Below are 15,612 nucleotides of genomic sequence, written 5' to 3'. Positions count from 1 at the left end.
AGCTTCAAGTGTTTTTAGGACTACCAGGGAGAAGAGGTCAGAAGATCACGGGGTCAGAGGTCAGAGGGCAATCTCACAGACAGAGGGATGCATTGTAGACAGGAAGGTTAAAGACACATGTGGATTCCAGCACATCAGCGTTGGCCAAATACTAGTTCTGCGCCCGTAAACATTCAGACACAGCGGGCGACTTGCCTCAGGAGATTCCAGCCTGTTTTTCGTATCGATGCAGGTTTTCTTTTCATTATGTTTACAACGCAAAATAAACACGCCTCTCGCTGTGTACACACCAGGCAGATGCGTCCTATGCGGGACTGGGTCACGGGACTCTGGCCCATCTCAGAGGACTTCTCCCGGAAGAAGAAATACAGCTTGTCGTCATTTCTCTCCGCGCTGTCAGGGATGAGGTGTACATGGATGAAAGTGGGGTCTGTGAGGAGGAGAGGAGGTGAGCTGTTAAAGGGGAGGATTGATTTGGGAAAACATCTGGCTGAAATCTTTTATAAACCGTCAGCATTTCCTGTTTATCACTTGTTGATGGGATTCTAAACATATGCAAACACCAAAACCTTTACATTTCAGCTATACATTTGCAACCCTGTTTGGATTGTATATTGAAAAATCATGCAGGAAGGCTGCAGGAGCTGGATGAAAACCCCACACATCATTTATAGGCTAAATAGGACACTTACCATTTAACCATCTGGAGTTGTACTGATCTGTTCGCATGGCAGTCTTTGTCCCCAAAGTACGGAAAATGGCAGAGTCTGTTCCCATAAAGTCAACATAGACCCCAGCATACAGTTCACCATCTGAGAAAGAGAGAAAAAAGTTCAGTTTAGTGAAATTCCTTGTCTCTGACATTATTCCAGGACCACTCTTGGCACAAAAAAACAAGGATTTTATTTCAAAATGTATATTTAGAATCCAACATCTCAGGACTCCTTATTCAACAATACAGAAGCTCATCATAACACAGTCATTATCTACACATTTTTCTTCATTTAGACACACAGTGGATGATAAGTGGATGATACTGTAACTCAAGATGAGAGTGATCAATTTCTTGACAGACTGCAAAGCAGGATAATTCTTTATTGCAGAGGTCACATAGTTTCTTAAAATTTCCCAGTGAGGAACTGATAATGTAACTGGACTGTGTACTATGTTATTAATTACAAGGAAAACGGAAACCTTGTTCAATTAAATATTTGCCAAGCCTGATTTGCAACTAATGTTAGAACAGATAAACTTACTTTTTAATCCATCCCTTACATTTAACTCCAATTAATTGGTTGCGTAACCTTCTATTACTTAAGTTAGTCCAAAGTTTTAGTCAGCCAGAGAACTGAACAAATGTATTTTTTAGTGTAGTTGTAAATTAAAATAGATCTCTATTAGATACTCCTGTCATTAAGATTTTAGCATTTACTGTGGAAATCAACAACTGCTTGTAAACCTCTAAACCAATATAAAATTTTGCGGTTCTCTTTCTAGTTCTCTTCTTAAAACTTTAAATAAATGTATATCTATATTTACTGTCCTTATCTTCGTAATTAGTATCAACTTACACTGTTCTTTGCAGGAAACTTCAGAGGAAACCAGTAAGAAATTATGGGACATGTAAAATAAAAATGTTTTAAAAAATCACAGAAACCAGCTGAAACTTCCTGAGCCTTCACACGCACTCCATAAAGACCTAAAATATGACCACATCCATGTGTGCAGACTGACAAATGTATACGACAGCCTTGTTAAGCCACAGGAAGGCAAGGTGTTGGTTCTCCAGCTGCTGTGGGCCCCACTGGAGAGCAGGTGTGACTGTCAGAGCTCTGAGATGGAGTGAGGAGACAGCAGGAGGTGGAGCAGAGGAAACAAAAAAAATCTGTCCTACCACCATTATATTCAATGTCATGGTCCTCGGCAGCGCTATATGGAGATTGATGGTATATCATTAAAATGTCCACGGATGATGGGGTGTCTAATGTGGTGGAGAGCTGAGCAGCTAGTGGTCAATGGTAAATCTATTGTTGTGGTACAGGGTTCTTAATCTTTATCAACACCAACTACAGTGTCCCTTGTATGATGCTAACTGGTGCAAGTGGGAGGTAAATCCATCTTGGATGACAGCACTGGTTCCATACTGGTCAGCTGGCACTGTGCTAATGTGGGAAAGCAGTGCCAGTGATTTACACCCGCTGTCTCACTCCACAGACAGAAGATTGCCTTTCACTGGTGGCAACTGTGTGGTCTGGACTTAACAAAGTGACCTTGGGCAAAGGGACAAAGGATACTGCCTACATGAATGCTACAACAGATGATAAGCTACAGTATCCAGACTGTAAATTTACTATAACAGGATGGATAGATAGTGAATAAAATAGGGAATGCACTAGTAAGGTGTTGGCCACCATAAGCCTTTCAGAACAGCTTTGCAATCCCCAACTGGACCTCTACTGGACAGATTCTTCCATTCTTCCAAAAAATATTCCATTAATTTGATGATCTGTTGGGTTAAGATCTGGTAACTGCGAGGGCAATAGTGTATGACTCACATTATTTTTATTCCCATCAAACCATTAAGTCGCTCTTCACTCTCTTAATGGCAGAATCTGCATTTATGTGTTTGTGAGTTATTCAGGTTTTCCCTTTAATTTGGCACCCGTCTGTAAATATGACGGTTTTAAGTGATTGTTTGTCTATGAATACTTCAGGATCCATGGGAAGTAAAGATGGGAATAAAGAACATTTTTTACTTTTCAAATGGTGATACAAGCACTGAAGTGTTTTGCTTGGAAACCACAAATTCCCAAGTGATGGATTCACATATTAATAGGCACATATTATTGTGTCTCCCTGTAATAAGGATAAATTCTTTAGAAAATAATGATTAGGCTGATTAGATTAAGCAGCCCACTGTGGGAAATAGGCACAGGATGGAAAGGACACTTGGCCTTGCCTTCTTGACTTCTTCTTCGATGGCAGACGATAAATATTTTCTGTTAACGTTTGCCAAAAATATAAATTGTGAGCGGAGAGAAGGCCATATAAAGAAACAGGAGATAAAAGATGAAGAATCCATATGTAATGACACTGTCATTGCTATGAAGAGTGCTGGGCCAGACTGTACCCATGCCTACACCCTCATGTGACCAAACCCAGATGATACTCACTGATCAAAGCTGACACGCTGTTGAGCTTCGGGTCATAGGAGCACTTTCCCTTCCCAGATTCCACTTTGCCCGGCTCCAAATGGAAGATTTCTTCCTGGAATGGAAAAATCATATGGAGACGACAATAAATTCAGCGCTCTTCATCTTGTCACTGTGATTCCCTTGTGTAGAGGAAAATGAGGCAGCAAATGTGCTCCCTCTGACTCCTGTGGGACCTATACGGCCTGATGGGGGATGAAGTATTAAAATAATGAGCGTGCGTTCATACAGAAAAATACATGCGGGGAAAGAAGGGAATTTCTAATCCATCTCTATGCCACTCCACTGGGGAAAACAATGTCGTGGGCTGCTTCTTTCGGCATAATAAGCTGCATGCCAGATATCTCTCAGCCTCTTGGTGCCTATGGCTGTGCAGGCCTACAGTACTGCTGACACCTGTAATCCAGCACAGTGAAAACAAACCTGGGATGGAGGCTGGATGACTGATGCTCACTGCTCGTGGCATCCCTGCACGCAAGCACTGAAAGGTGATTGGCAGGATTTGCGTATGAGAGTGGGGGAAAATGAATCAGTAGCATGCAATGACATGTCCTGTAGCCCCACGCCTCACAGACCAGAGCATGTCCAATCCCCATTTTTCACTCCCAACGGGTACAGAGATGGAGACATCTCTGTCATTGTCCATCAGCACTAAAACAAGGGAGAGAGAATTTGGCACTGTGCCAAACTCACTTCATTGAATCATACACGCACCCTTATGCAATTCCCTACTCATCTTTGATTAAAATCACCACTTGTGCAAATAAGAAGGTGCTGGCAGCTCACTCCCAGCCATGCCAGATGTTGAAGTGTAAAAAAGGTCACAAACATTTATGTGCACCAGAGGGAAACTGTGCCCTGAACATGTTTTTACAACCCTGCTGTAAAATATGACCCTTCAGAAAAGTTGCAACATATTTAAAAGAAAAACATCAGACTGCATTTTCAAAGTGTCCTACTTCACCTAAAGTCCCTTTTTGTGTTTCAAAGTGCTTGGAGAGCTCAAACAGTGGAGACATGTTCAAGTATGTGGCTCTTTTATTTCCTATACTGCACAGCTAGTTGGCTACAGATGGCTGGTGTTTGCTCTGGGCTAACAGAGCCTGCTGTGGGAGTGGGTCAGATGCTGACTAGTTCTGCAGTCTCTGTGGGAGCGACTGCACCACATTCCTACAGAAGGTAGAGGGCTTGATGAGGTGAAGTACTGATGGGTGGAACATCCTGCATTACCTCAGATAAGCGGGATGAATGATTTGGGTATCCATTGTTAAATAAATGCTAAATATATGCTAAATAAAAATGAATATGCCATGCATTGAACAGCAGTGAAAGCCTGTTTAATTAAATTTGTGCCTAGCAAAAGTCAACAGAATCTTTAAGCAGCCTGAGAAGCCATTTAGACTTGATAACCAAGCTCTCATGCAAACTATGACATTTAGCACAAATGCAAAGCACAAAACGGATACAATGGTGATGATAAATACGAAAGGATGCTCAGACAATGAGGCTTACACAAAGAGAATATGGGTGAAACACGGGAGAAACAAAATGACATGAAATTAAATGCAACTCCACATTAAACAAGACTAAGATTGTGCACGGACTGGAAAAGATGCATGCCAAATGTTACGGAGATAAACAAATGATGGCCAAGTTAAAGATGGTGTTGACAAAATGTGCTCAGACATAAAGAGAGGGAGCATGCTGCTGGTGACCACGAGCCCAGGCAGTGTGCAGGGCTGCGGTGCAGACAGGGCCCACATCGCACCTTTAGTCCAAGTGTCTCGTGCACCGCGCTGGGTTCAGCTGCGCGGCTAGCCCTTCCTCTGGCCTGGGCCATCTGCAGATACATGGACGTCTAAAACAGGAGACAGCAACACAGTCTGGATGTTACGCCACTGATGAGGAAGGATCAAGGACCTCCCTGACCTCCATGACCTCCATTCACATCGCTTGTATCTGTCCTGACTTCCAAACCCGGCGAGAAACTGCCCGAACAAATACTATTGGAATTAATATAATGCAAGTGCAAGAGGAAAATAAATGTGCGAGTGTGCTAGATTGTTAAGAAATGTGTGTAGCTTTATTTGACCAGATGGTGGAAAAGGCTACAATAGTTCTCTATCCTGTGGTTGAGTCAATAAAGGCCCTCACAGTATGCTACATACATTCCCCTCAAAGCTGCTGCCAAAGCAAAACATTTGGCTATTACAGTTTAGAAAAGCTCCTACTTACAGCACAGGATAACTTGACTTAAGAATATACCCTGCAGTGGTGTAATCAAGTGACAATCCATCTGAATTAATGATAACAAAACAAGTTTCCTTATGGATGTCAGGATATGTGTGCGCATGCATCTGTGTGTCATTCCATGTTTTTGCAATCACAGTTAACTCCCCGGCCCAGCTGAGAAAGGTGCTCATGGGGGGACGACTCAGACCTGTCTGTTCAATGTGACGGAGAAAAACACAGCTCTCTCATTAATGGACTAGAACTGGAACATTCCACTGGCACCCCATAATGGGAGCTCCCACTTCCAATTACCCAACGTCTCATATGGTGGAGGCTGGCTGGTGGCCTGGATGGATGCATGAAGGGGTGAATGGATAGGTGAGTGAATGGATGGAAGCCCTTCGTTAGTAAAGGGTCATGTATGAACCGTATGCAACAAGGGACTTGTGCAAGCCACGCTTACCGTTGCAAGTTCTCTGCACTGTATTGCATATCTCAAGGGAGAGTCTGATGGGAAATTAAGTTTTTATTTATCCTTTTTTAAAAGGCCCCCTGGTCATCATTAGGGAACAAGTGTGATATTTAAAGAAGAGTGAGGTGTTAAAGGGGAGTATGGCGAAGTAGTGATGCCTGGCTTGGTTTAGGAAATTCAAGAGGTCCCATTAAAGGCTGAGACTAAACAGAGTAGATTTAACAGCTCACTGGGGATGACAGCTGTGTGCGGGTGAAGCTGTGCTGGTTGCTTTGCCAGACGCGGAGACATGGTACCACGAGCAGGCTTAATGATGGAGGAAATCACTGTGAAGAGAACCTAGCGTAAGGTGGATGGAGAGTAAGAACTTGGGTAAGAGAAAGAAAAAGGAGAGGCTGAGCTAGCCATTCATAATGGAGATGGAGAAAGCTGTTTGCTAAGTTGATGTACAGAGAGATCAACTTCGTGGTTTGTACATTCCTCAAGTCTTTAATCCTAACCTGAGGTTTGCGTCCGCGGTTGACAAAGGTACAGACTGGATTGTAAGCTCCTGTCCCACAGATGTACAGCTGAGTCCGGTTCCATGGCTCGATCAGACGGATGAAGTTTGCACACTCCTCCTAGAGACACAAAGAACAGCATTAATTAAACTGCATAAAAATCTAAATGAAATGCCAGTCATAGCCATATTTTACTGGTACACCTCCTGCAGATTTACCGAATGCTCAAGTATAAGTGACTAAAAATAAACCAGTAATACTGTGCTTCTGCTGCTTCTCTAGTCCAGTCCATTCCTGTCTCCTTGGCTAGACAAGAGGGAACCAGCGCTTTTACTGGGCCAAGTCCGAACCCCTCAGGTGAACACTATTTTTACAGGTTCTTCACATTAAAGCCAAAGTGCACAATGGAGGGAGCTGTATGCTTCTAATGCAATGTATCTGAAAAACTACACATTTTCTTTTTTCAGCCTATCAAGTTGATGCAAATCACCTGAGTTGAACGACCCTGCTGAGGTTATGAGTGCTGTCAACAGGAATACTTACATTGGCATCCTTCCCACTCACAAGGCACTCCATCCTCCTTCGTTCAGACACTGGCCAGTGGATCTGCCAGGGGGGAACAGAGGACATTTTATAGTTACAATCCAACCTGTTATACATCACTGGCATTTATTAGATTTCTGGGCTAAAGTTGCAAAAGGGATATCCACCCAGGCTAATATTAGTCCTGTTGGGATTGTCATAACCCAATTACAGTGTTTTAATGACCCGGCACCAGAAAAAATGCACTCCAACAAAAACTAGATGTGAGCTAACCAAAATGGCTGCTGCTGGGGCAATAGAGCCGAACATTTTACACAGGGGGCAGCTGCTGTAGCGCTGAGGTAAAGTCGCTTGCTTCCTCACTGTATAACAGCCCATTTGAGGGGCCAGACTTTGGGGTGAGAGGAGGCAGGGCATGGGAATGGTCTTACAATATGTGGGTCCTTGTTGATGTCATGGAGGTCCAGAGACAGGATGTGGTCCTTGCTTCCAACGTACATGCGGTCATGGTCCTCATCCATACGCAGGATTCGGTAGTCGGACGTGTTGAGGAGGTAGGCGAAGTGATGAGCAGTACCGGTTGATCTCAGCTCTGTAGGGAGACAGAAATATATCCATTAATGACAGCTGTGGTGCACATGCACATTTTCACACACACATGCACAACTGACACATTCCTCATGCCACTCCTGCATACCCATGTGGAGTTATCTGATGGTTTTCCACCAACACTGCTGTAACTTAACACTGCACATTAGACACAAGTGCTACTGAGAGCCTGTCACACTGTGTTGATGGCTTAATACCTCCTGAGTGGATCAGAAGATCTAGAAAGTCTCTCATCATTGGCTGTCTTGGGCTTCCAGTCGGAAGCCAGAGCAGACGAAGCAAAGTAGATTGACAGTTAGGTATGATGTTTACTACAAATTCATATCATATCTATGGTAGGGTAAGGTGGCTAAGCTGACTTTAGGTGTGTTTAAACTGCCCCATCCCTGGTTGGACACAAGGTCAGAGGAGCGTGTGCCTTTGGTAACACAATGCAGTCGACACGTCCTCTCATGTCGAGAGTAACCCAATCTTCCTGTAGCTCTGTGTTGGAGTGTTTGTTTGATATGTTCGTCTTGGTTCAGCAGCCACGTTAGTGCAAGGCAGACAGGCCACTGTTAAGACAGCAAAGGCCCCATGCCACACCATAGACAAACACACTCCTCCACAATCTATAGGGGAGAGGCATTAGAGGGTGGCATTCACATATTGTTGGACAAACACTGAGGTTTCACTCAAACAGCAGGAAAGTCCCGTTTCACTGTTTAGCTTTATTCTACTACCAACAGACCACAGAAAGCTGAACCAGGGAACCACACTTTGAGGTTACCCGAGTTCTCTTCTGTGTATTTAGCAGCCAAAAATGTGGTGAAGGGAAATGAGAGAGTAAACTGTCAAATACAGTTAGCTTTGTGTGACTGTTTACAAATGATCTATCAGAACAGAGGTGTGCCAGTGTATAATAAAGGGAAGGAAGTTTGAAATGTACTCAGCATGGGGTGTTGCTTAAAAGCAAAACCCTAGACTTATAAAAATAAGAATCATTTCAAAACATGTTTCAGGCAGTCGATAAATAACCATATGCAGGCTCTGTATGTGAAGTCATGTTCAGTACGTTTGAAGGTACTAAGAAACATTCCTGTGAGGTTGTAAGGTGGTTGTGCGGAAGAAGTCTGGACACCAAAGCATGCAAAGCCATCAACATGTCCACCATTGGGCCTTAAAATAAACACCTCTAGAGACCTTTTTAAACAGACTCCCTATGGAATCTGATATTACCAGTCTTTCCAGCCAGATCTAAATTTACCACAGGGTTACGTCAATAAGCAAAGATTAATAGCATTAGATTTGCTATATTTGTACAGTTTGATTTAATAACTGTACCCACCAAAGGAATGCTTAGAGGTCAGCAGAGTGATTGACAGCTGTCAGAGTCCACAGCAGAGGAGCTGCAACATGTGGTTGGACCCTGTGCTTATTTGTGTTGGAGACTGAAGTTGAATGATGAGTCCCCATACACTCTTGCTGTGTTTATGTGTGTGTGTGTGCAGATAGAGTGAAACACACCGGATAAGAACGCATTGCACACACACACACACACACATTCCGAAGGCCAGTCAAAGCCCTTCCTGAGGCAGGTTGTCAGCAACTCCTCAGAGTGTGTTTTGCTGTCAGAGAGTAGCTGGATGGGACGATCTGTCAGCTGAAGAGGGAATGTGAATGGGGTATAGTAACAAAACAACCTATAGAGAGCCACACGCAAACACATAAGTAATGTAATCTCATAATCATATGATAATGCACAGGTAGTCTGGTCTGAATGCACTCCACAGCATGTCCAAATTCTACATCACAGCAAAAACATGGCCCACTGTAATGACGGAAAAGCTTTCCTCACACCATATCCTCTATACATCCTCCATAACCAATTGTAATGTAGACTACACCAGAGCTAGAGCTACACCTATTGGTCATGGTGTTGTTGTAGAAATCAAACCCTGCAGAAAACCTGGGTCTTAAGAATGAATTAGAGCTTAACTATCTTTAACTATCTAACACTTTCTAAGGCTCTGTAGGAGTAATGCTGCACATGATTTACATATGGAGCTCATGCTAAAGCCTCAAGGCCCTAGGGCCTTCTGATACCACAAAAATGGAAGCATTGAAACTCTCACCACGAGTTAAAAAAAGACAGGAAAAAAAGAGTAAGAAATCTGGTACAAAAAGTGTGAAGTCATCCTAACTAGACATTATTCCCTATTCTGTCAGCCTTTCTCAATTCAGTCCCAAAGTCAACCCTCGCCTCAGGCAGCGGCACATGGCATTGTGTTCCTATGAAATGTTGATCGAAGACGTATAATGGCAGCAGACTGAGCTCGGCTGCTACACTGCTCCGGAGGTCAGGCCGCCTGTGGAAACAATCCCAGCAGGTCCCTGGACTCAGGCAAACACCCCAGTCACAATCAGCTTGAAAAGGCATGCAGAAAGACTGCGCTGCTTGTACCAGATCAAAACTGACGCCATGGAGTTGCTCTTGTGGTGCCTTCATTGAAAAGATTAAGAGGAATTTGTTTGTTTGTGTAAGAAGGTAGCAGAAGAATGTTTTACCTAACAAATTTGAAGAGCTGGTACGTTCATTTTCAAATGACCAAAAAGACAAAGGTAGTCTAAACATCCCTGATCTATTCAACCAGTCACATATTATTGAGCTTGGATATATTCGACTGCATGCTTGATCCACTGTCTCCCCTGCAACACACAACCACACACACACAGATTACAATTCGAACAGAAAGGGCTCAGAGAGGCTGAACTACTGTGCTCTTTGTCAGCCACATTAGGGCATGACAGCATTTTCAGCATACACAGACTTAAACTGGAGATTTAGAGGCTGGGAGCAGTGTACAAGTGTGTCTATTAGAGCCAGATAAAGTAGCCCATTACTGCGTGTACGGTTTAGGTTCACTCTGGGGGGTCTGCACACACACAGCGTGCGCTTTGTTTTCAGGGTACACACCGCATCCCGCTGCGGAATGGCAATGGCTCTATTAGAGGTGAAAGTAAGCCGGTGAGGGAACCCGATCCTTGCAGTCTATGTTTCTGCCTTTACTCATTCACATAGGTTTTTTTTAACGCTAGCTAGTACCCCTGACCTTGCACACAAATGAGAATAGGTCAGTTTATAAGACCACTCTCTTTTTCTTTCTCATTTTCAATCTTCCTTGTTCATGCGCTTAAGTAGTACACAGAAAGTTAGGTGATTACACAGGAGTGAGCTCTGACCAGTGAGTCAGTCCTCCAGTGAGAGTCAATCCGGTCCCGTCGCTTCAGTCTGCTGAACACAGACAATCCTCTCCTCTCTCCCAGCATCTCAAGGTGCTGCTGGCTGACACAGCCCACTGCCGGTTCCCACAATTCAACACTCTGCTCTGGCTGCAAGAAAGGTTTCTGCCGGTGTTTGAGAACAGGGAGTTCAGTAAGATGAGTCCTGCACACATTCTAGTTTAATGTCAGCATCATAGCCAACTACATGTTGCTCTTCTCATTTACTTGATACAATGAACAGTGATGGGAAGTGAATAAGTACATTTACTAAGTCTAAGTCTTGTACTTGAGTGCAACTCCAGTTTTGAGTTACTTTACTTACTTGAGTATTTTCATTTTACCTTTTACCATTTTCTTTTTCTTTTTACTACTCTATATTTATTTCACAGCTGTACTCAAATTTACTGATCAACATTTTACATAAAACAACACAGGATAAGCTAAAATACAGCTACCTTGTCAAAGATTAAACCAGTCTGTCCCATTTTTTTTAGTTTGTGACCCTATACAGAAAAGGCTGTGGACCCTTGTCATGTTTTAGATGTATATGGGTTATTAGCAACTAACTTTTATGGTTCCATTGTTCAGAGGCCCAAAGAGATTAAATTACCATTTTTATATTAGATTTTTGTTTTGTTTTGTTTTGTTTTCTACATTCCAATTAATCATTTCATGACCCCCATATTTATTGTGGGCCTTTGGAGGTGGTCTGACCCCTTTGGAACCACTGGACTAAGCTACCTAACTGTATATAAAGAAGTTAAAAATAGCTCCACCTTGACTAGCCACAACAGTAAAATGCTACATGCATATGCATTAGCATTAACCATCTATTCATGTTATATATAATACCATATTAGTCACAGGGGACATGTTTAAAATTAGCCAATAACGCTTAACAATAAGGTTTAGTTTGGTGTTTACTGAAACCTGGATTAAGCAGCATGACCTTCCCTGAAGAAAATAAAGAACCCAAATCAATTATGGTGATTAGTGTGAAGAGCCATTTATCAATAACACAACAAAAGTGGAATACAGCCAAAAGCAACAACACGGAGGTTTGGGTCCATTGCAACAAGTGCATTTGTACTATAGATAAGCATGTCTGATTTTTTTATAAAGTCCTTGCTGCTGAGGTTCTCTATCTATTATCTTTACTCATCCATTGCAGGGTAACGGGGCACTGGAGCCAAACCAAGCTTATTTATAGTTAAAGTAGAATCCACTCATTGTCCTTTGCTTATGGTCAGAAACCTTGATTCTCTGCACATATAAATAGTCTACGGCATACATGAACATACATGTCCAGGTGCTTCCAAAGAATACTCTGAGACTATAAACGCTTAAACCCTTAAAAAAGCAATTTATCGTTACACACACCACAACATCTCATACACCATCACTACCTGCACCACCTCAGCTGAGAGTCTGAGGTTACTAGTTTAATCTCTCTGCCTGCACATACAACTGCAAAATTTCAACTACAAATATGGTCTTCACATGAAAAAAAATGCTTTAAAAAATTTGCTGAGCCGGGAAGTCTATCCAGTAGCACTGAAGCTGGGCCGACACTAAAACAAGGAGCCAAATAGCAAAAAGCACACAGATGGTTTATTTCATTTATTGGCCAATATATTTTTATTGCATTCATTAGATTTATTTTCTGAGATTGAAAACAGGTTGCTGTGACTGAGTACCTGTAAATTCTGGTTTGGTCATTTGCAACACTGTCTTCTCATGTGCACATCACGCATGCATGTTTTCAGACTAATGTGAGGGCACTTCTTGCTAAACCCTCAGCTGCTGCAGTGGAGTTGGTCAGCAGCCTGAAGTACAATACAACTGGTTGTACTGGGAAGTACTGTATGTGCCCCACTATATGATTGAAACCCTTTGCTCAGACCATCATAAATAAGAATCTACTTTTGTCAGCTTGCCTGTTTAAATGAGGTATAGAAGCACAGAGGAGGGACATGCCTCACTGTCAGACTGAGCCAGGCCTCCTCCTCCTCCTGAGAGAATACTTGGCTGCTGACGGCGATCTCAGGGGCTGCGGGCCTGCATGTTATAGCATATCTCTCCATCTTAAATTAATAGCCAACAGGCCCAGTTTACTTTGGAAATATGTTTGGACAGGAAAAGTTCACTGGCATGTGGTGCACTCTCATCACATCTCCAGAAATGAGAAACCACACTGGTTAATGCCGTCTTATATACAATTATTTTTCACCATGTTGCCACACAAGGTAAAGAGGAGACTGGATTGTATGTATCATATTCAGCTTTTAATGTGTCCTACTCTGCTGGTAACAACTGAACTTCCTCTCATTAAGGAACGATTACTGCATGCAGCGTGACTTAACAGTACACAGCCCACCCCACTCATAACTTTCCTGGCAAATTCACAAGCAGCATTGGGGGAAGTGACTGGATCATGGAAAACTCTGGACTGTGTGTTTAAACAAAACACTGAAGAGAGAGACATAATTAAGAGTGAGTAAACACACATCCTGCCACTTGACAGTGCAGTGCACACTTGCGACATGACACTAATATGGGTGTTCCACCCCACTGCATATTTCTCTGGTTTCAAATTGGGTAAATTAAAAGTGCAGGCCTCTGCCAATGACAGTGCAGAGCATGTTGCTGCTTGAAGCCTGGACTGCTCCTTGTAGAGAACTAAAGGTAAAGAGGATGGGGGATGGTGATGGTAAGAGACAAGTTTTTGCGGTTTGTTGCTTTGACACTGAACAGGAAGGGAACGATGAGCAATGTGAAGAAGAGTGGTAGCAATCACCTGCTCACCTCACGGGTCTGTGGTTTTTCCCTTGTTGAACGTGTGGCTGATAATTATAAACTGCAGCCGCTGCATCAGCCCGTCCTTCTGTCCAAAGATCACAGTGAGGCACTAAAGCTACACATAAGCTATCATCTATTCTGCCAAGTTAACACTAAATTAAAGAATCTTGCATTAAATAGAGTTTAATTCAGTCAAAGTTCATGTAATAAAGTGACATAAATACCCTGTTAGCCCCTGGCACATCATAAACAAGCTGCTCTACCTGAGCAGTGACCTGAGGCAGTTTCCAACCCGTCAGAAAGACGTGTGTTAGTTCACACACACCGGAGTGGCAGGAGTGATAATTAGGGTGTTTAAGAGGGGGGCGGGAGTGGTGGCATGCTCTCACACATCAAAGGCAGCACTCGTCAGGAATCGTGGCCAAATATTTTGAACGCTGTCAATGTAAGAGGAGGAAAACTCGAGTTAAGACAGTCTTATTACTCTTCAGAAGGCACACTTGATTTCAACAGTAATGATGGAGCTCTGTACCAAATAGCTTCAGAGATGCTTTTTTGGGTGAAAATTGCGAGGTTGCCCAATTAGGTCAACTTTTAACAAGGAGCAGTAATGAGTTGAGACGCCACAGGCGACAATGCCACAAGTTTATGAGACTTGCTCGACATGACAAGCATTACTTTAAGGAAGTCCCAGACTTTCTCATTAATTTTGTCTTAGTCGGTGAAATATGTAGGAAGTGTCTGCCGCCCATGAATCTGTATAAAAAAAAGTGGAGATGAACCTGAGAATCAGGGTGAGACTGAGAGCACGAGCAGCTGCTATCTGATGTGTGATCAGGGAGGACTGTGTCAATCTGTCTTCATTCTACTGTTACATGACCTTCTGATGTTGCTTCAGCAGATTTCGGTTTATTTATCTATTAGAAACATGCCAATTGTTCTCAGCTGGATAATATTCTTGGCTTTTCTGTGCGTGATCGTTTGGCCTGAATAAAGTTAAATTGTGTTTGAGCATATAACTGGCTGTGTGGTATTTAACTGTTAAGTGTTAATTAATTTGCAGCTTCCTACAAAGTATCCTGACAAAGCTGAAAAAAGCACAGAAAGAATCTTCTTCTAGACCAGATCAGATCTTTGAGTACAGATTTAAAGAAGAAGACTTTACAGAATTTACACAGTAGTAGTAGAGTTGGCTTCTATCCAGATGCCTGTATCTGAGAGCGGCTGTGGCTCTCTCTCTTATCTTAATCTAGCAAAACTTTCTCACAGTGATTTCCTGTATCTGCTAGATAAGGAAATGCCTAATATAGGGGCGATCACTGAGCTCACAAAGATGGAGATTAAAGATCGCTCTACTGCATATGGACAGGTGTGTGGCCATTGGTGGGCTGAACTGGCACCTGCACTGCTATCTTGTTAGCAGAGTCACTTCTAATCAGGCACTCTCTGGGCCCACAGCGTCTTCCTTCACTCTCCTTCAACAGCTCCTTTCAACACAACTTGTCTTCATGTCAAACATTTACAGGAGTTATTTGGGTTTGTGTAAGCTGCACGCTTCAAAGCCAGTAGAGAAGTGACACAGTTGTTCAAGAATGCCTGTGTGATTACTGGAGAGTGGGTATGAGGTTAGCTGTGCTGCTAAATGAAAAGGAACGAAAACAGCATGTGAACGCAGCAGCTGCTCGCCTCGGCTTAGTCACTCTGTGGGACGGTAGATAATAAAAGCGGTCAGGGGATCGGCCACTGTGTCACATCAGATAGGGCGCGTCATTCAGCAAATAACAAATATGCAAGGGCACAGGGTCCAGAGATATGATCTGACCCACTGGTAATGCCAAAGAGCCTGGCCTACAAAAGAATGGTAATCTTTTGTGAGGTGCTCTCAGCGACGTGGTCAAGCTTCACTGAATCCCCTGTGAGTGTGTGTTTGTGTGTGTGTGTGTGTGTGTGTGTGTGCGTGTGTGTGCGTGTGTGTGCATCT

The 15,612-nt window shown here is 43.0% G+C and overlaps 1 protein-coding gene across 2 annotated transcripts in view; it reads right to left on the bottom strand.

The window, feature by feature from the left end:
- sema3fb (sema domain, immunoglobulin domain (Ig), short basic domain, secreted, (semaphorin) 3Fb) overlaps positions 1-15,612 on the bottom strand; it is a 52,516-nt gene that overhangs the window by 13,506 nt on the left and 23,398 nt on the right. For both annotated transcript variants that reach the window (XM_035661531.1, XM_035661532.1), the window contains exons 3-9: positions 7,391-7,551; positions 6,960-7,022; positions 6,417-6,536; positions 4,981-5,070; positions 3,174-3,267; positions 693-812; positions 291-430 (exon numbers count right to left, since the gene is read on the bottom strand). In XM_035661531.1, coding sequence (XP_035517424.1) covers positions 291-430; positions 693-812; positions 3,174-3,267; positions 4,981-5,070; positions 6,417-6,536; positions 6,960-7,022; positions 7,391-7,551 — 788 coding nt within the window. The remainder of the gene's footprint in view (positions 1-290; positions 431-692; positions 813-3,173; positions 3,268-4,980; positions 5,071-6,416; positions 6,537-6,959; positions 7,023-7,390; positions 7,552-15,612) is intronic.

This window comes from Morone saxatilis, unplaced genomic scaffold (assembly GCF_004916995.1).
Source record: "Morone saxatilis isolate NCDOM2014 unplaced genomic scaffold, NCSU_SB_2.0 Contig18, whole genome shotgun sequence".
In the NCBI taxonomy this organism is placed as follows: Eukaryota; Metazoa; Chordata; class Actinopteri; family Moronidae; genus Morone; species Morone saxatilis.
This window is presented reverse-complemented; position numbering and strand designations above follow the sequence as displayed.